The 21,106-nt window shown below is 34.9% G+C and overlaps 2 protein-coding genes and 1 pseudogene across 3 annotated transcripts; 2 read left to right on the top strand and 1 right to left on the bottom strand.

Moving 5' to 3' along the window:
* Positions 1,593-4,217, top strand: LOC109722421. Its single transcript, XM_020250482.1, has 2 exons — positions 1,593-1,774; positions 2,583-4,217. The coding sequence occupies exon 2, from the start codon at positions 2,689-2,691 to the stop codon at positions 3,685-3,687; it is 999 nt and encodes a 332-aa protein (XP_020106071.1). The 5' UTR covers positions 1,593-1,774; positions 2,583-2,688; the 3' UTR covers positions 3,688-4,217.
* Positions 5,037-7,965, top strand: LOC109721872 (monothiol glutaredoxin-S4, mitochondrial-like). Of its 2 annotated transcripts, none has more exons than XM_020249674.1 (7): positions 5,037-5,152; positions 5,591-5,691; positions 6,731-6,868; positions 7,009-7,108; positions 7,220-7,286; positions 7,512-7,590; positions 7,669-7,965. In XM_020249674.1, exons 2-7 carry the CDS (start codon positions 5,632-5,634, stop codon positions 7,723-7,725), a joined length of 501 nt encoding a protein of 166 aa, XP_020105263.1. In that variant the 5' UTR covers positions 5,037-5,152; positions 5,591-5,631; the 3' UTR covers positions 7,726-7,965. The 2 variants fall into 2 exon arrangements, with proteins under 2 accessions (XP_020105263.1, XP_020105264.1); XM_020249675.1 differs by having other exon boundaries at positions 5,087-5,152; positions 5,577-5,691.
* Positions 15,542-21,106, bottom strand: part of LOC109721971 — a 6,816-nt pseudogene continuing 1,251 nt past the window's right edge.

Genomic DNA, 21,106 nt, shown 5'->3' with positions numbered 1-21,106 from the left:
TTAGTTTGATATTGAGATCTATCTAACGCTATTAGATAAAATAGAGTTGAGGAAAAAGCATACAGGGATATGCTTCTGCGTTCTTTGATGGGACCGGAGAAAATATATCGTAATCGACTCAGTGCGATATGCAAAACGCAATATTACGTACGGAAACAAACATGATATTTTTCTATCGTCGCTCTTTCAATCTCAAACGAAGCCTTACTACATATAAAAGCAGTTATTTCAATTTCGATCTATAGATGTATCCATTTTATATATTTTTTCATATGCAAAATAAATAACATAACGAGACAAATTTTTAGAATGTAATGAATCGATTACGATATGTTTTTTACAGTTTCACCAGAAAAACAGTCGAGAATATTCTATAGAATTGCCATCAAATTTAACTAATTCTAAAATATATTTTGTAAGATTAATTAAAACTAAAATAGTTTTAATTTCAAAAGAATTAATAATAAAACTCACAGAAATCTATAAAAAGGGTGTGAAAATAGCAATAGCTGTAGACCTCTGAAGTTGTGGCTTCCACCAAAACAAAAGATACAAAACTCCCCCCTCAGCACAATCATAAATCCGCGGTCCCAACTCGTACGACGCATCGTGAGCCGTTGATTCTCCGGGGCCCACACGATGTGAACGGCCCACCTTCCTCTGTTCCAATTAACCCAAAAAAAAAAATAATATATATATAAATATTGCATTATTGCCTACAATTGTCATGCAACTTATAATATAGTCTTATTAAAGTTTTCTCAACAAAAACATAAATTACACTATTGGGTAATGATTATTTCGATTTATTCAAATTCAAACTTAAAATTATAATTTAAATTTTAAAAATAATTATTATCCTGTTNAAACTAAATTTTGATTTATTCAAATTCAAACTTAAAATTACAATTTAAATTTTAATTTGAATTTATAAATTTAATTTAAGTTTTAAATAAAATTTGAATAAAACTTTATATAAATTAAAATTTAATTTAAATTCAAATTTATAAGTTAGATTCAAAATACATGATTAAATTTTAATTTTTAATTCAAATTCAAATTAAAATTTAAAAATATAAATTTAATTTCTAAATTTAAACTCATATTTTAATTAAAAAAAGTTGAAAAAATAAATTTAATCCGAATAAATATCTATTTCGTCCGGATTCAACTGATTAGGAAATTTCCATTCCACTCGGAAATCGGAATCAGAATAGGACTCCCGAGTACCAAACACCCACAAATGAATTCATTCATTCCTATTCCGACTCCAAGGTAAAAAATAAGCGAACCAAACATGCCCTTAGATTTAGAAATAATCATTACCCTGTTTATAAAAAATTATATTTAATAATTTTTTGAAATATTATAAAATATATTTATTTTTATAGTGATATTTTGGAGAGCGGTGTATGAGATTGTAAAAATATACTCGTACACCCGGTGCATCGGAGAAATTCTCGTGAGAAAGAAAAAAAAAAGGCACCTTCTACCGACGGTAGGCGCCGTTTTGACCTCGAGAGAACCCTAGCCGCCCACGTCAGCTGCCACGTCATCCACGCCTCTCCGATAAAAGGCGCCCCACCTCCTCCGCATATCGCGTTTCTTCCCCTCCCCCCCTTTTCGTCGAAAAATTAGGGCTTCTTCCTCCTCCTCCTCTTTCTCTCTCTCTCCTCAGCCGACTCCGAGGACTCTCTCTCTTCCCCCCACGCGCTCGCTATTTGCTTCGATCGATCGAATCCACTTCTCGCAGATCTTTGGAAAACCCCGATCGGTAATAATCTCCATCGTGAATTCGAATCCCTCTTCTTTTCTTTTTTTTTTTCTTCCCTCTCTTTTTGGCGTTGATTCGGCTCTCGCGTGTAGTCTCTGTGTATATAGGCGTCGCTTTTTGGTCTTTGTTCATCTCGATTTGGTGTTATGGAGTGGGAGGTTCTATTGTGTGATTAGGGTTTGTGTCGCTCTTGTGCGGATGCTGGTGTTGTTAGATCAATTTCTTGGTGTAGATGTTGAGTATGTCAATAATCATTGCGAGAATTGAGGGTCATGGATGCGGTTGTTAGCTATTATTGTCTTCGTGAGTTGCTTTTTAAGGAACATTATTGGACGCTAATGTATACGGTAACCAGAGATTCATACGATGACGGTGTGGTTTCTTTAATATGAGTTGTAAAACAAGTTTTATTTGAATAGCCACATCAGCGTATATTATATGTAATATATGTTAAGGTGAAATTTTTGTGTATACTTTGTTGTTGAATCTTAGCAGTTGTGTAATCTTGTTATATAGCAGCTTATTGGGATGTTTTCTTTGAAATTAGCCAAATATTGGTTGAGCGCATAGTTGTGCATTCACTCTTGCATTTTAATAGATTAATTATGTGTTATTCATGTTTAGAAAGTAGGTTCTGTTATTGTATTCTTTATTGATGTATTCTGATTGCTGAGTGATGAAAATGAAAACTTTTATATATTCATTCTTTTTCTGGTTTCTTTTGCTTTATAATTAACTGAAAACTAACTGCTTAATCAGGAAACGTATCTTGGGTTGCATTGATTTGTTTTATCTTGTTTGATTTCAGACCTTGAAGCTCTAGTTCCTATTCGAATTTCTTCCTCTGTGCTGTATAAAAAGTGTTGCTTTGTCAAGAAATTTGTTCATTAGTTCTTGGTCTATCAAGTAGTAATATGCCTAAGGACAGGGGAACTCGTTCTGCATCCTTTGAACGGCATTCTCGTGCTTCTCCCTACCCTTGTAGTTCATCTACCAGAAGAAGTGATTCTTCACATTCACAGGAGCCACCCGAACATGCTCTTATATCCACTGACACTAAAGAATGGGAGGACGTCCGCTGCCCTGTTTGTATGGAGCACCCTCATAACGCGGTACTACTTCTCTGCTCTTCCCATGACAAAGGCTGCCGACCATTCATGTGCGACACGAGCTACCGGCATTCCAATTGCCTCGATCAGTACAAGAAGGCCTTCTCAGGATCCAAAACCTCTGAAGGGAATGCCGAGGACTCGCTTCAAAACAAACTCTCGTGCCCTTTATGCCGGGGGCTTGTCAACAGTTGGATGGTGTTGGAACCCGCTCGGCGGTATATGAATACCAAGAACCGTAGCTGCTCTATGGAGTCTTGTGCCTTCTCGGGGACGTATGCAGAATTAAGAAAGCACGCAAGGAAGGACCATCCGTCTGGGCGGCCTTCGGAGGTAGACCCTGAGCGGCAGCGGGACTGGCGGAGGATAGAGCAGCAACGGGATCTCGGGGATCTGTTCAGCATGTTCCGGTCGGATACCAGCGCGGATGAAGAGTTGTTTGGCGCAAACAGCGAGCGAGAGGATTTCGGAGGCCGGGTTTTCGCATTTCCCTCCTTCACCTTGTTTTTAGTTGTACAGGTTAGCCAGCAAGGAGGTACAGACAACATGCAGCCGACTTTAAGATACAGGAGAAGCTCCCCAAGGAATTTGAGGACTGTGAATCGCCGAGGAAGGCGAGTGTTTCTCTGGGGGGAGGCCTTCAATGAGGCGGACACGAATGGAGGAGTGAGCAGTAATGTTTCTAATGCCGTCGAAGATAATGCAGACAATGATGGAGTAGCTGAAGAGGGCCAGCATAGACGGAGGCGGCAGCGGAGGATGCCCCATGATGAAGCCGATGATGAGGACGAGACACTGTTGTGAGAAAGGCATTTTCCTCGATCGGTTGCCAGTATCAGTTCTCCTTCGGAGGGCCGAGCTGGTTGGGGACAATGAGTCACTTCTTATCCAGGGACACGGTGAGCTGCAGTTTTCGCAGCCATCGTCTTCATGCTTTTTACATAGCGATGAATTATTTATTTCCTTGTTTTTGTTATGTGCTTCTACACAGGGCGGTTGCCGCCTCATCATTGTGTGAACACGAGATTGTGGATGTGGTGCTGGGCAGGAGAGGGTGGCCGAGGGAGAGGGAAAGGGAAAGTTGGGGAAAAAAAATTGTAATAAAAAGGAAAAAAAAACAGTTCAATTTAGAATTCAGATTGAATTTCACTTTTGTCATATAGTTTGGCCGGTTTGTGTGCAGTGAATGCTTATTGGCCGCCCAGCTTGGAAAAGCGTTTCCTGCTTTTGCTGGGCCAACGAGGCTCTTGTTATTTGATTTTTTTTTTTTCATCTATTTTAACATTTTTTTTTCTTTTTATTTTTCACTTGAGAATTGAATTCAGCTTCTCAAATTCTGGGGAATGCGTATTACCTACTTATTTTGGAGCTTGAAATCAGCTGATTGTATGGGACATGTAGAAGTAATTCATTATTCATTGCTGTGGCGTTTGCATTAGTGTGGTTTCAGAGGCCTCACCAAACGTGATACCTTGCTTCTCTTGGGAGCAGTTTTGTTCTTCAGTACCCACACTCTAAAGTCTTCCGAACTTTTCTTTTTTGGAAAAAGGAAAAAACCCTACACTCTAGACACGTCCGTATACTTTGTAGTTAAGTGTTGCGGAGCCAAGGGAATGCAGTGGTTATGCCATCTCATGCTCTTATTTACTTCGTTCGAACTTAACAGTGTAATTAATGAAGACGAAATAAAGTCTATAGAGAAAATTGTAACTCTTGCAATAATTTGACGCGTTAATGGTTCTTATCCCGTATTCTACAATCTGGAATAAGTCTTTCATTAGTTTGCTTCAAGCAACATTCATCTCCAGTAAAGCATTTGATCCACAGAAAAGAAACAGTCCTTTCGTTGCAAATGAGAATCGTAATGAGATTGTAGGGTGCTAATATGAACAACACATTACATCATACAGTATAATCTCTAGATTCTAGACATGAGACGCATTAGAATCCGCGGTAAAGCTGAAATCAAATTGGAGCACGGCTCCTCTTCATCACTAACTTATAGAATTCAAAGCTTATTTTAGCTTTCCATCCGAACGAAGCTGAAAATTTCGAATCCCCCCGTCCAGGCCTAGCAATCATAAACAGGCTCTCTTAGAGCTCTATTTTGTTTCCCCCCCCAATGGGCCTCAATTAAAGCTCATCAGGCCCATTAACGTTGCTGTCGACAGCTTAAGCTCGTCCGTTGGAGCGATTCATCCCCTTCCTCTTTCATCGTTTGCATCTTCTCTCTCTCTCTCTCTCTCTCTCTCTACAACCTTCGTTTCAGGTGCCTGATACATTGTTCTCGACTTCTCGTTTCCCTTTTTACGCATTTTATTTAGAAAAAAATTGGATAATAAATGAATTTTGTTTTCCTCAATAGCTTATTTCTCATTTTACAATGACCGATTTGGGGACTTTGTGCTCTAGGGTTTCTGAGCACACTAGTTTGATCAAACCATTCTTATTATCTGTGTGAATGTTGATGCGATGCTTCCTCTTTGATGTGCTTGTGCATTGCTTGTTACAGCTTATCGATTACATGCTGGATTATGAATACGCCAGCGACTATCTTTTGATATGCTTTTTACTTCTTTTGAGCAATATATATGGATCGAAGGATATGAACTCTGATTTTTGAGCAGTTGCGTAATACTGGTTTAGCAAAAATTCGTGTGCTTTATCAATCCATATTCTATTTCTGATTGAAGGATTTCTCCTCTAGTTGCTGCAAGTTGAAGATTCGAGGGTATCCTCGTTACAGGTATGGCTAGATCGTTGGCTAGCGTAGCCTTTAACAGCGTCAATTCGACGGTAAAAACGAAGGTAAATGCATTATTGGTTCACCACATATGGTGTTTCTTTTAGTTCCATTCTGAGTTTTATTTAGAAAAAGCAACTCTTCCTAGGAGAAATCATTCTATTTAGTTCTGCTTCGAGCATGATCTTATGTCCATTTTGTAGAGGATTGGTGTCGCATTTGAAGCCAATTTCATGTACTCAGTATCAAGATAGCTTTTTCTCTTCCGAACAAGATAAGATTGATACGTAATACGATTTACATGAGAATCATGTTCCCCTAGTGAAGGCCTCTAGCCTTGAAAAATAGCTTTCGGTTAAGTTGGCTGCTCTCGATACAACTTTTTTTTTTTTTTTTTTTGAGAGAGAGAAAAATAGCAAGTTACCTTTTTTGTTCATTTTTTTTTAGAAATGAACTTAGCTGAAAATAATCCTCGGCCCAAAATACTATAACCGGGCTAAGCGGTTTAGCCCTATAATAGGATATATAGGATTATTTCAAATCCTAATGTTGTCACATTAAGTCTTTAACCAACTGCGCTAGATATGGTCGGTGGCTGCTCTCGATATAGTTGTAGCTCTCACATGTGTCTTATTTTTCCATAGTTTCTCTTTCTCATTTTAACCTAATAAGATGTCTAAACTGAAAAAAAAAAAATCTGTCTACTTGAGTACTATATTTGTAGTTACATTAATTCTAGTGATGCCAAATCTCTTGATGGGTAGTCTTGTAGACCATAAAAGAGCCCTGAACTAAAATTATGGTTCTATATATGCTGATGTATACTCTCCTTTTCTTGCAACAAAAGTTATGGAAGAAGAGCAGATGATACCTATGATTGCTATTATAAGCTTTCCTAAACCCAAGACTATTCTTACTATGTAAATGAGTAAAATAAAAGAAGATTGTAGGGCCGGATGTGCCACCACCTTATCAGATAATCGAGACAATATTTTCCACTCAGTTCTCTTTCAAAAGGCTTAATTACTTTCCTGTTCAAACAATGATTATTCCCTGATCAGTTTTCTTTCTCATGTTTTGTTCTCCCAATATTTGAGTGAGTAGGTGGCATTGGGATTAGGACTCCAGCGATGGGCGAAATACTCAACGAGGACAGGTGGAGATTCAGATACACACGAAGATTTCCGACCAGCCAGCAATCTTGGAATTTCGGGAATCTCCGTGCATGATGTTGTTCAGCAGGTTTTTCTCTCTTTCACCTATTTGTCATAAGCCGTCTGTATAAATCAATGTATCCCATGGACGAAGAATCTATCCTCACACTTGATTTAGGGAAATTTAGGTTCTTTATATGTTTGATTGATCATGTTCTTTTGCTCTAGGATGTTAAGGAAAACCCAGTGATGGTATACATGAAGGGTGTTCCAGATGCTCCGCAGTGTGGATTCAGTGCTTTGGCTGTGAAAGTCTTGCAGCACTATGGTAATGTTTGTACTGTTCAAAATCTGGCGGATTTCAATTTTCTTTTGTAGCTGAACGGTTTCGTCTGAACGAAGAAGGTGAAAGATTTGGTGGTCTGTCAATGTCATGCAGGAGTCCCTATAAGTGCAAGGAATATTCTAGAAAATCCCGAGCTAAAAGAGGGTGTAAAAGCCTATTCGTAAGTAAATATTATATAGTGTTGATAATTTAATGATTGTAAACTTGAAGATAAATTATGAGTGCGCGTATGCTATCTACAAAATCTTGAAACCCTTGTGTTGGCAATTCAATTCACGCTATTTGTATAGGCTTTTGTACTACATTTACTTTTTTCGTTTCATTGGAGCGTTACTCGATGCTACCTTGTTTGAAACTCAGCTAAATTTGTCTTTGTTTGCAACAGCAACTGGCCGACTTTTCCCCAGGTTTTTATAAAGGGGGAGTTCGTAGGAGGATCTGATATTGTTCTAAACATGCATCAGGTAGATTCTTGTTTCCACCTCTCATTTTCTACTTCATTTGTAAAGAGAATTAAACCTTTTTTCTTCTTTTCGAGACAGAACGGCGAACTCAAGGAATTGCTTGTGGACATCGGAAAAGAAAGCGGCGAATCCTAAAGCCTTTTCAACGTAAAGATCAGCTTCTCATCGCCGAGACTGTCGTCGCTGTATCTTTTGCTTGACTTCGCATAACAAGCTGTTGCTCGCCTGAGTTTGCGGAAAATTCATTTTCTTTCCCTTGTATTGCTTTTGATGCAGAAGATATAAAATACTTGTGCTTAACCCCCATAAATGTTGCATAAATTCTTTGTAGGCCAATTTGCATAAAAAATCCACTAGTTTTGCGCTTTTGTAAAAGTGGGCCACATTTTCATTTTTGTAGATTCGGATCGGATTTTCAGCCGCCTGAACAAAATGCCCCTCGTATACAAATGCCTTCCGCATATTTTTTGAGATACGTATACCCTGCCGTACGGTCCTGGCGGGCATTAAATGCAGCCCCATGCGCTTTAGCCTCGCTCTTTTTTGGAAACCGGGCCACATTCGCCCCGCTATTCGCCAGCCCCGCTATTTGGTGTTCGACTTTAAGAATTTAAAATATCTGAAGCTAAAAGCCAAAAACTGCATGGTCCGCAACAGAGATAATAGTGCAATGCCCAGGAGCAACGCGAGAAAAAATGGTGCAACAGTCCTGCTAACAGTGCATCCATCGGCTCGCTCTAGTGCAATTTCCATCAAAGCAGATCAGCGACGGGATGTCCATGTTCGTTCCACCGCTTCTGCAAGTATTCTTCGTATGCCAAAATGAAGATTGCGCAGTCATTTGACTGATCTTGCATCGGGATATCTTTCATATTTATTTTTTCCCAGTTGACGGAACGGGTCTCGCGGCGGCGAAAATAATCGGGAAGATTATTTTGCAAAATTTTTTTCACAAAATCACACTACATAAGAGAACGTTGCACTAATTAGAATATAACAAGGTAATCCTGGCACAATATTAAACTATTAAGGAAATACTTATCGTTTTTTCAAACTCAGTGTTGTATTTAGCGTTTTTAATGGACGAGAAGAGTGATCGAAGTCGAAGAGCGGGATGAACCAATACTTCGCCTCACTAATCTCCCTCTCGGTCAAATCGTTCAAAAACATGTCGGCTACAATTGCAGTACCTATAGTCTAATAAAGGAAAGTCGTGGAGTATATGCACCTCTGGCCTTCCGCCTCCATCAGTATATGCTGGTAGGCGTCAATAACATCGGAGCTGACGAATGCCATGTGACTTGTTAGGTCGACGAAGTCACTCGGCTCGATGTTAATATTCTTCGAAGGCACTCTTATCGCATTGGTGGTGCTTGTAAGGAAATTTTCAATGCGCTTCTGATCCTCCTTTGGTAACTTTCATTTGCCATAATACTTTAAATTCTGGGGAGCTGACGATTTTGCGACCTTCAGTTTTAGGTTTTTACCTTTTGCGTTTTTGATGTTTCTTCCGAGGGGGGATGTCGATGATTAATGGGAGTTGTTCACAAATCAATAAAAAAATGAGACATTCAGGGAATTACACCATTGCTGCACTTATCTACACTATTAGAATCAATATTGCATTACTTAAATGTATCGTTGTAAAATTGATAAACCTCTATAATGTTAGGTTCCGGCATGACAGACTTCCTTGCTTATGTAGCCGCCTTTCTCGCCATCGAGTCACGCGCCAGGCGTCTCTTCGCTGTTTGTGTAGCCGCCGACCCTAACAAGTATAGGGAGGTGCACAAGCAGCGAAGTTTGCCATGCCGAAACTCAGCATTATAGAGGTTTGTCAATCTTGCAACGTTACATATAAGTAATGCGATATTAATTCTAATAGTGTAAATAAGGCAGCAATGGTATAATTTCCTAAATATCTTACTCTTTCATTAATTTGTGAACAACCCTCATTAATCATCAAAATTCCCCCCCCCCCCCCCCCGGAAGAAACATCAAAAATACAAAAGGGCAAAAATCTAAAACTGAAGATCACAAAATCGTCAGCGCCTTAGGATTTAAAGTATTATGGCAAGGGAGAGTTACTAAAGGAGCATCAATAGCGCATTGAAAATTTCCTTACAAGCACCACCAATGCGATAAGAGTGCCTTCGAAGAATATTGACATCGGGCGGAGTGACTTTGTCGACCTAACAAGTCACACGGCATTTGTTAGCTCTGATGTTATTGACGCCTACCAGCATATACTGGAGGAGGCGGAAGGCCAGAGGTGCATATACTCCACGACTTTCTTTTATCAGACCATAGGTACTGCAATTGCGGCAGACATGTTTTTGAACGATTTAACCGAGAAGGTGATTAGTGAGGCGAAGTACTGCTTTGGTGGAGATTGCACTGGAGTGAGTCGATGGATGCACTGTTAGCAGGGCTGTTGCACCATTTTTTCTCGCGTTGCTCCAATTCTTAAAGCCGAATACCAAACAGCGGGGCTGGCGAATAACAGGACGAATGTGATTTGAGTTCCGAAAAAGAGCTAGGTTAAAGCGCATGGCGCCGCATTTAATATCCGCTAGGATCGTACAGCAAGATATACGTATCTCAAGGAATATACGGAAGGCATTTGTATACAAGGGGCATTTTGGTCAGGCGGTTGAAAATTCGGTCGGAATCTGCAAAAATGAAAAAAGTGGCCCACTTTTGCAAAATGCAAAACTAGTGAATTTTTTATGCAAATTGGCCTTCTTTGTAATATATATTTTTTTAATTTTATAAATCCGCAAGAAAAGGGGTAGGGTGTGGGGTGGTTTGTGCTCCCAATTTCTCGAGGCTTTGGGGTGTTTGGGTTTTCTGAAAATAATTGAGAAAAAATAATTTTTTTTTATTGAAAAAATATTTTTCGTTTGTTTGGTTTGTTTGGTTTCTACTGAAGGGTGTGTTTCTAATATTTATTTTTTTTACTCATTACTTTATCCTATTGAGATTAGGATTGTATGATCTAAATACAAGAGATAAATTTAGAGATCTTATCTTATCTTGTACTTTTGAGTTTTTAATTAAAATTTATTATTTAATAAATTTTAATGCTAGTGCGATTAGGAGACATAATTGGAAAAACAGAATAACCGTTAATTAAAATTATTAAACTTATTCAAAGCGTTGATCAATTCTAACTGTTTATTCCGTAAAAAGGGCAAATGATCCTAACAAAATTATAAGATATTATCCCAAAAAAATAAAATTGAGGGTGTTACTGTGTATCTTTTTTGCACGCTGGATTTTATTTTATCTCTAACAATCCAAGTTGTATGTATATGGTATACGTACGTAAACTGTATATACGGCTTCCTAAATTTTCTCTACTTTTAAGTACATATACAAGATACAATTTGTATGTATATGGTATACGTACGTAAACCGTATATACGGCTTCCTAAATTTTCTCTACTTTTAAGTACATATACAAGATACAATACGATCACATAAACCCTTCACGTCCTTTTATTTTTCACGTTGCATGTTCTTAAACTTGAAGAGATAATGATCACCCAATTGCATAAGATTATGTTGCATATTAATAGTTAGAAATTTCCTCATGCATACTTTTCAGAAATTAAACAGATATTCCCTCCAATACTGCTATACTACTACTAGTAGGAAAAAAAAAAAAAAATCAACAGCTATAAATTATATATCGAAGTTTTTGTTTTTATTATTGCAAAAGTTCATACTTTTTGTATTCGTTAAATACACCGACATAAAATAAAAACAAAGATAAGCTGATAAAAAATAACACGAAGAGCAAATTATGGAGCTCCATGATAATCCAGATACGCAAAATATGAATGGCCAAGAAAATGCACTGTTCCAATCCTATGTCCAGGTTCTGATTTTTTTTTTTTTTTTTCTATCTTTTTCTGTGAATTTTTTCTGTCCCTGCTTCTTTTTTTAATGGTTTTTTTTTATTTGCATCAAAACTATTTATTAAAATTTTATGACTATGATCAAATCTTGATCATATACCACTACATTTATCAAAATTCTATCTTTATAATTAAATTTCTTGTGCGTTGGTTTTAATTTTGAATCTTAAATTATAAGTTAATTTACAAAAAATAAGAAAATCAGAAATTAATTATAAAACGGAATCAAATCAAATTAGTTTGGGCTTAGTTTGGATTGGTCTTGACTATAAATGGGTTCAATAAATTTTTTCAAATCGAGATATTTGATTCAATTTAAGATTTGCTTAAAAAGGAAAAACTGGAACCAAAGCAAAGGGATTACAATACAGCCGCCTCCCGCCCCCGACCAAAAATCCAATCTTTTTTTTTAGAAAATTTAAAAATTGTTATATTATTATTATTTTTTAAATTTTTAAATTTTTTTATCCAAATATCAATTTAAATAGAAATAATTTATTGTTCATATATTTAAGTTTTATATATTGTTTTAGAAAACCGGCCCGGCCCGGCCCACATAAGCCATCAAAAATAGAGTTCCCAGCTATCCAAGCTAGCTGGGAGAGCAATGGATACACCATTAATATGTAAAAAAATTATAATTTTTTACACCTTACTTCTAAAGGATATAATATATAATTCATACATTAAATATTATAATATATAATATAATTTATAGTCACACCTTATTTGTACGGATATAATATATAATATTCACAAAGATAAAATTATAAAAAGTAAAAAACTATATAGATTTTAAATCTATTAATTTTATTTGAACAAAAAAGATTATAGTTAGGATGTAATTTGAATTACAAGATTTAATTCAAAGCCACCGGGAGAAAATGGGCTTCAGAAAATTTTTTTAAAAATCTATTACTTGGGAATGCAATAATAGTTCTAAAAAAAAGATAAAAAATGATTATCTAGATGTCTTAACTTTTGATATATTGGCTTTTTGAATATCATAAAGTGCACTTGATGAATTAATTTATAACTTTTAAAGTGTAGGTCTTTTGAATGTTCTGTAGAGCAATTGCTGAATACAATTATGATTTTTGATATTTAGATTTTTTTTTTTTTTTTTGATTTTAGGTGGGATTTTTGCGTGTGAAAACTTATATTCAGCAGTGGATGGATTAAATGTCGAAAAATTGTTAGCATTGGATGTTTATAAAATCTTTACAGTACTGAAAATCTGATCAAATGAACATTAATTAGTTTCTTGTAAAAATTTCTAGTTATACTAATTCATACCAAAGTTATATGAATGTTTGGTTCATGCCATATCAAAATCTGTTTATTTCATATTGTATTCATTCATACCAAGTCTAATAAAAATTCAAAGTGAAAAATTTTGAAGTTCTGGTTCATGTTAAATGTGATCTCTTTTAGAGATTTTCATTCAGTATGAACTATATATCCTCAAAAGGTTAAAATGGTTCAATTGAATTTAATTCGCAAAATATTTTTCAAAGTGTTGATCATTGCATTTACTCTTCTTCATGCTACGTAAAATTAGGAGACTTCGCAGCTCCCGAGTGGCGCAAGGATGCATTTTCCATCTACGCCTATTGCCAATAATTCTGTTGGCGACATATATCACGAAAACTCATCGAATTATATCGAGTCTAAGCTCGGTAGTAACACAGAGCTCGCGATGAATTTGCAAAGCGATATTTTCCCTCGCGTCTCTACATTTTCTTGTGGCGTGCCAGAGACACGCAGTTCCGATATCTGCAGCTTCGAAGATTTGATGCAAAATCCCAGCTCACTCGAATCAAATATATTCGACAATTTTGGAGATTTATCAATGAACAACACCGTAGAACGGGATGCAATTGTAGATTTGAGCCTGTCGGAACGTATGCCAGTATCAGTAAGAGAAATTCCTGCAAGTATCAGGCAAGTTACCTCTCTCTCTCTCTCTCTCTCTCTCTCTCTCTCTCCTTTACACACATTAAAAAGTATACACTATTTAAGTGTGTATGTGTATGTGTGTTTATTTTTTTTTACATTATTAATCACTAACAGGTCTGAATTGTTTAGGACTTGTAAGAAGGCTGCAGTGGAAGGCCCAAACTGCAAGTGTGAGAAGTCTCAGTGCTTGCAATTGTGAGTGCTTCTGCTTTTGCATGCTGCTCTTATGCGTAAGGACCGGTGTTGTCGCTTATTTTTCTAATACATCTTTTTCTCGTGTGCAGCTACTGTGGATGCTTGAGCAGAGAAAGATATTGCAACGAACATTGCGGATGCAAAAATTGCCACAATAACAAAGAACATATGGCGGAAGTGTCTGATGTTATCGCACGTGCAGAAATTTCCAATCGACATGCGATCAATGCGGTAGGATTTTTTTTCTTTATTTCCCCTCAATTTTAGTGAGGAATTTTTATGACATCATTAGATTTCAATTTCGCAGGATCGTACTCGAAAGAGCGGATGTAATTGCGAAAAGTCCCAGTGCATTAAAAGATATTGCGAATGCTATAAGGTTTGCTGCTCTCTCGTCGCATATTTTGATACGTCTAACGTAGGATGTTCCTCCTTATCAATGCATTCTTATTTGGTTTAATCATTTTATTTTTGTGCTTAATTTTCTAAAGAGTCAAGAAGGATGCTCATCGCAGTGCCGATGCAGGAATTGTAAGAACCTATTTGGCAGGAATATTGGTAAGTCATGCTTAAAGTATATTTTTTCGTATAAGAAATTTATGGCTTCCAGGTTTAATTGTATGCTTATGTGCATGTTACTTATAATGTTATTGGCCAAACTATAAGAAATTAAATTGTTGCAGCAACAATAGTAAGATTCGTTTCATAATAGTTTCGGTGAATTTGAAGGTAGAAACATGGTTTATGGGTAAGATATATAAATTTTTTTTTTACAGTTTCAAGAAACTTTTCTACAACATGATTTTGCACACTTTTTTTTTTTTTTTCACTGTCGAGAATTCCAATCACGAAAAGATTAAAAAAAATCATTACCTTTGAAGCAACTAAAATACCATGTAATTAAAATAGCCAAGAGATGATGAATATGATAACTTCATTGTACAAATAAATGTAAGCTTTGTCGCACCTCATTGACACAATGATAAAGGATAACACCTTAGAATGAAAAGTGCTTTCTCGGTTGATAAATCCGTTATTCGTGTTTTGTGTCTAAAAATAAAAAGAAATTGTTATCCTTGTTTAAGCATCCTCTTTATTTGTGTAAAGAAAGCGTCGGAATCTCTGAACCAATGCAAAACGTGAGAAAATTAGAAGCAAGCATAGACCACCGAGTAGCGAGCGCAGTGGCATTTTCTGAACAACACATTCCTTTGCTTCCCCATGCATCAGCTCAATCTTTACTAATTATAAGGTCAGTATATACTTAAGAAAACTACTCAACTATCACTACTAAATATGTGTAATTTGACAAATGCACTTGAATAATTGTATTATTTGACTGCAGCGAAAATGGTGTGAAAGGAAGTTCACCGAATTCCAATACATCAATTCCGTCATCTCAGAGCAACATTACTGTTGGAGAAGAAAGACAAATTTATCTGAATTTGCATCAAGGTAACGAAGCTATGAATACTGATCTTGCCTATAGAGTCTGAGTTATGAAAGAAAAATAATGCATTTATTTTTCTTTTTCTTTCCTTATTTTCTGAAATATTGGGTAAAAAGTGTATTTCCGTTGTTCAAACTGAACTATGACTTTTAGTTCCTGAACAGTGAATGTTTATAAATTTTAGCTTTTATATCTTCTGCTGTATCTTCTAAAGAATGGTTTTGTTACCGTTGCTGATACATTAAAATTTGAGTATTTTTTATTTGTCGTTGTTAATTTGATAACCTTCAACGCAAAACGTTTTGTTGTCAGTCACCTAAATTTGCAGTAAACTTGCGGTTAATTTGATAACCTTCGGCGCAAATTCAACTCTAATAACAAGATGTGATCAAATAACAAACCAAAGTAATTAACAACCACCTCATTACACATTAGGAATGGAAAATTTTCATATTAATACTGCAATCTCTATAAATAGCAATAAGTACAAGAAAATGATGCATCAAACACAATATACTAAGGCTCACAAGCTAATTAATGCCACAACAGGCAAGTAAAACATATACATATTCATAACTAATCAACCTCATCCTGCATGCAAACTAATATATATCTCTAGTAATTGATATATTTCCTTCACTTATGCATGTTATTATAAGATATCAAGCATGAATCCTCTTATTAATTGTACTAACGGTCGAGCCCCAAGTTCGCGGTAAGCCACTTGCGGACATCTTCCATCTCTTCTGGCACTGTGTAGTGCCCTAGTCTGCATGGTTAACAGTTTCATAAAGTAGCGTTCTTTTTCTTTTCATGACGAGAACATTTGTAAGTTAACTGGTACATACCCGCTGTAAGTTTTGAAAGTAAGATTGGAAAATCCGGAAGATCTTAAAATTTCAGTTGATCTTTCGCCGTTTTTGTAGCGAACAACCTCATCACCTGCTCAATATAAAGAAACATTTGAACAATAAAATAATTTATTCTTGCACTTATAATTTCTACAATCCTTTGTAGTTAGAAAAAAGGTTACTGCACAATCAACTGAGTCCACTGCGTAGATGTTAGTTTTTTTATTTTTTTATTTTCAATTGATCAATATTTGAAGATGAACCATCTTCTTTTATTACAAAGATTTATTACCATTATTTCAATTGATCTTGTAACCTAATTGATTATTCGATAAATAGATGGTCAAACAATAGTTGTAAATTGAATGGAACAAATTGAAACCTGCTCCTCAGTTATTAATTTAGCTTATTTGTACTCAATTTCTTATATACATACCTCTCCCATGGGAAAGCAGAAGCGGCAAAGTCGCGGCTCGTCGAAAAGCGCCTTGTGAATTTTCAATCTTGCTTTTCAGGCTCCTGATCATGGAAACACATGATAATGTTACGACTTGTGATTTTACGCATGTATAAATTTAAATGCACATTTGTGTGTGGACATATATGCACACATACACGCTCGCAATCGTAAATACTCGCACTTTTAAAAAGAAAAGAAAAGGAGAGGGCAGGGGAGGAAGAAAAGTTGAACCATCTTAATATATATAGTATAGGATTCTTCAACTAAGAACAAAAAGTCATTAACTTTAGTTTAGACTTTTAAAAAACAATTTCTAAGAGAAACTCATCTACATCGTTCCAAATAACTTTTTTATCGGCGGTTAAATTTGGTACTTTTAAGAGCGCTTTATATTAGCCGTTAAATTGTTACTTTTAAGACTACTTAATCTTACATAACAGAGCTCTTACTAAAAGAAACTACAAATACTTCGAGTCATATCAACATACAAAATCATTTATTCAAAACTCTCGTAATTAACAACTATGAGAAAATTTTCAAAAGTACATATTGCAAATAACATGCAGCTAGTTGAAATATTTAGCATGGTAACAAAATAAAACAAACCTTGAACAGGGGAGCCAACCACTTAAACCAACCACTGCACTTAGACTGATTGGGTAGTGACTGCCATTTGCAAATTTTCCATGAGTGTAGCAAGCAGCAGAGTAGAGGGCTGTAGCTGCTCCCATGCTAAACCCTCCAATGCCAAGTTTTACTGCAACAATTCAATGTATTCTTCTAAATATATAAATAATCACTTCCAATAACCAAAATCAAGCTAATAATGTTTATAATATATATGGTTAGCTCAAACATTTACATTATGGTCTTGTTGTGCATTCTTTTATTTTATTAAATAAAACTTTATTTATAAATATGTGTGTATATAAATGAATAATGAACCGCTTGTCATTCTTGCATCCAAGGCATTTGTTTATCAATAAAAAGCAAGAAATCGAAAGTAATGTTTCTCTTTTCTTTCTAAATTTTTTTTGAAAAAAAAAATTATACTCTTTGTTTCATCCAATGCATTTCAAGCTAACAAATCATGACAAGAATAAAAAAATTTGCCGGCCAATAAATTCAAGCATATAAAAATTTTGTTTTAAAAAATATATATAAAAATATAAGCAGCAACAATGATGCCAAACGAGGCGCAAAATTAATTAATTTTGTAGTAAAGTTACCCTCAGGAGGTTCAGCTGACAAAAGATTTGCCACATGAGCAGCTGATGCATCCAACCCCTCGACATCATCACGGCCGTCCAGGGAAGTGTCCTCGACATCAAACCCTAATCAACAAACAGAGACAATTAAGGGTTTGGTGGTTGGTATCCGAAATCTCCAATTCGAATGATAGTTGATTCACATTTTCAGCTAAGTTTATTTCTAAATGAAATAAACGAAACGGGTAGCATGCTATCTATTTTTTACAACAATATATACTGCAATATATATGTAAAATTATTTGTCATTTTAAATTTTAAATAGTTAATAAAAGGGGGTAAAAGTTAGGGTTAATTTCATACAGATTTCTGCAAACATAGTGAATGTCAAAAATATTTTTATAAAGTTCAACTTTCATATGTTGTCCGTAGAAAAGTCCTGATGTTCTCAAATATATCCCTGTTGTTAGAATTCGTTAGAAAAATTTAGTTAACCATAGGTTAAATACTTAACCCTAATTACTTTTTGACATTTTTACTTATCTTATATTACAATGTTATGGTTTTTAGAGGGACAAATTTGTAATGATAAAAAATATAAACAATTCTCTAACGGTTCTCTAACGATAACAAATCAGAGTGACATATTTGATAATATCAGAACTTTTACAAAAATAATATATAAAGATTAAACTTTATAGGAATATAGTTGTCATTCACCTGTATAAAATTAACTCTAAAAATTATTATGGCAAGGTAAAGAATGAGAAACTCACATGCAGTGCAAGGGAATCCACCAAAAGCTGCTACAGGGCGGGTCGATGCAGTGGGGCAAATCCATTTGATCTGCACGCGCAACAACTCTGTTTAACGCATTGTTTGGGGCTACCATTTTTTTTTTTCTCAACAAAATAATAATAATAATAATAATAATAATAATAATAATAATAAAGGCTCAGTTTGGAATTGTATTGTCCAAATAATGCCTATAGTTTCAAGAAAAATAAAATATGAAGTTTAGAAAATAGTGGCTGCGACGTTCATCGAACAAGGTATCTTGAATGTTTTGTTGGTTAAGAGTGTGGTTAGTTAGATATAAAACTAAGCTGAAAATTATTTTCGGCTCAAAAATTAATTTTTGTTCGACCCGCCAGCAACAAAAACTCATTCGGCCAAACTACCGAGCCAAAATACCTAAGCTCAGTTATTATTACTAGCGTGTAGGTCTCATATTCTAATCGGAATCAATTTACCATCCGGTACGGGACTATTGGGGCGTTACAGCAAAAGAAAGAAAATTGAAAATTTCTTTTTCTGCTTTGTTTTGCCGCAGAAAGCAAAAACTGTTTGAGGGAGAATTGTGGCTCATGGAAATTGCTCGCATGCGGTCCATGACGTGACCTAGGACCTCGTGGACCACGTGAGAGAGGTGTGGACGGTGGACCTCTCTCACTGTCTCTTTCCCTCTCCCTCTTTACATTAATATATTATTATATTTTATTTTATTTATAAATATATATATATATATATATATATATATATATATTTATTTATTATCTAATGTTGAATATATATTATATTATATTATTACATTACATTATATATCATAAAATGCATTTTAAATAGATTTAATTTATAAATATAAATTATAATAATAATATACATAAGATGGTAATTATTATATATAAATACTATATAATATATAATAGAAGAAAATTATATATATATAATAGGTTTCATTCATCCTTTTCTTTCAACCAAATAAGTGTAGTTGGAATTTTTTTTTTTTCCCTACAAACCAAACGTTAAAGAGCATAAAACTTTTTTATAATAAAAATTTATTTCTATCGAAATTATTTTTCATAATTTTATGTGAAACCAAATGACGTCCCCGAAGTATTGTGCTACCATTTCAGAGTCTTTCGATGCGAAATGCTTTTATTATTATTATTTTTTGAAATTCTATAGCATTAAAGAAGTTGCATTAGACAACAAAATTAAAAATTAGGCCAACCAGCTTGTTTGGCCTTATTTGAAAATTTTAGGTAGCAACCAAGCATTTAAGGTATCATAAATCTAAAGCTTTTTATCATGATGATAAGCTAATTAAAGTAAGTTCTTGTATATATGGACCTCGATGAACCAAAATTATTGATAGAATTTTAAAAAAAAAAATTTTACAATTACTTATACGAACACTTTGACTCAAAATTTTTACATATAGAAGTTTCAGTTAGGCCAAACAGGCGAGAGAAGAAGAAGCCACTTTCACTAAAAAAAAAAAAAAAAAAAACCCAGCAAAGTTACAACTTACATTAGGAAGTGGAAGGGAATCCAGGAGCTGGGACCAGCTGAAATAACAAAAAGAAAAAGAAAAAAAAAATCATATAATCAGTTATTGTGTTGTTTAGTGTAATAAAAGTGAATGTTCCAACGCGAAAACTTGTCATATTTAACTGTTCTTTTTTTTTTTTGAGAGAGAGAGAGATAGGTAGCATGCTATCCGTTTCGTTTATTTCATTTAGAAAAAAACTTAGCTGGAAATGTGAATCAACTAAGATTCGAACTTAAGATCTCGAGTACCACCGCCAAGCCCTTTGCCACTTTCTTTAATTTAAAAACTATAATACTTATCAAATGCACCTAATTTGCAAAGCATGGCAATGAAAAGTTTTGGAATAACAAAAAAACAAAACAAAAAAAAAAAACAAAAAAAAAACCTAATTCTTGTTACCTTCTTACTATTGTTGCACTATAAAGAAACAAAGTGACAGAAATATTAAGTATCATCTCAGTTTTATAAGGTCGTATGTTCAAACCCTATGGTTTAGCCCATTAACGCATGAAGCGTGAGTTAAACCGAGAACCTATAACCCTGAGTCGAAATTTCGCGCCAATAAGCGTGAGTTAAACCGAGAATCTATAACCCTAAGTCGAAATTTCATGCCAATGAGCTGTAACATTTTATTTATTTTTTTTGAAACTTGTAAAGAATATTCCTTTTTCTTGATCTTTAAGTTGGTGCCAAAATGAAACAAGCCATTAAATGAGGCAGCACATACATGGCAAAAGAACAAGATCTTGATACTATAATTGCACCTTTTTTGATCCTATAGTTATAATTATTACCCGCAAAATTTTGGTTGTTCCGACAAATCGAATCATATAGAATAGGAATCTTGCATTATACTTCCCCCAAAAAAAAAAAAAAGAAAAAAGACAGAGAATGGAATCATGCATCAAGTAATATACATAGTACTAATTGTAAAGTCAACACACAATTCACTAACAAGGTTCCAACAAGGCATTGACATTCCTCACTCCTCCCCACAAAGAGGGCACTATCTAATAACAACAAGTACAAAAATTAGGTAGAGAGAATTAATTATCACAAAGATAATGATAATGATCACTTAAGTTAAAGGCAATACTAGGAATATGTGCATGCAAGGAAAACAACAAACCATCCT

This window comes from Ananas comosus, linkage group 16 (genome assembly GCF_001540865.1).
Source record: "Ananas comosus cultivar F153 linkage group 16, ASM154086v1, whole genome shotgun sequence".
NCBI lineage: Eukaryota > Viridiplantae > Streptophyta > Magnoliopsida > Poales > Bromeliaceae > Ananas > Ananas comosus.
This window is presented reverse-complemented; position numbering and strand designations above follow the sequence as displayed.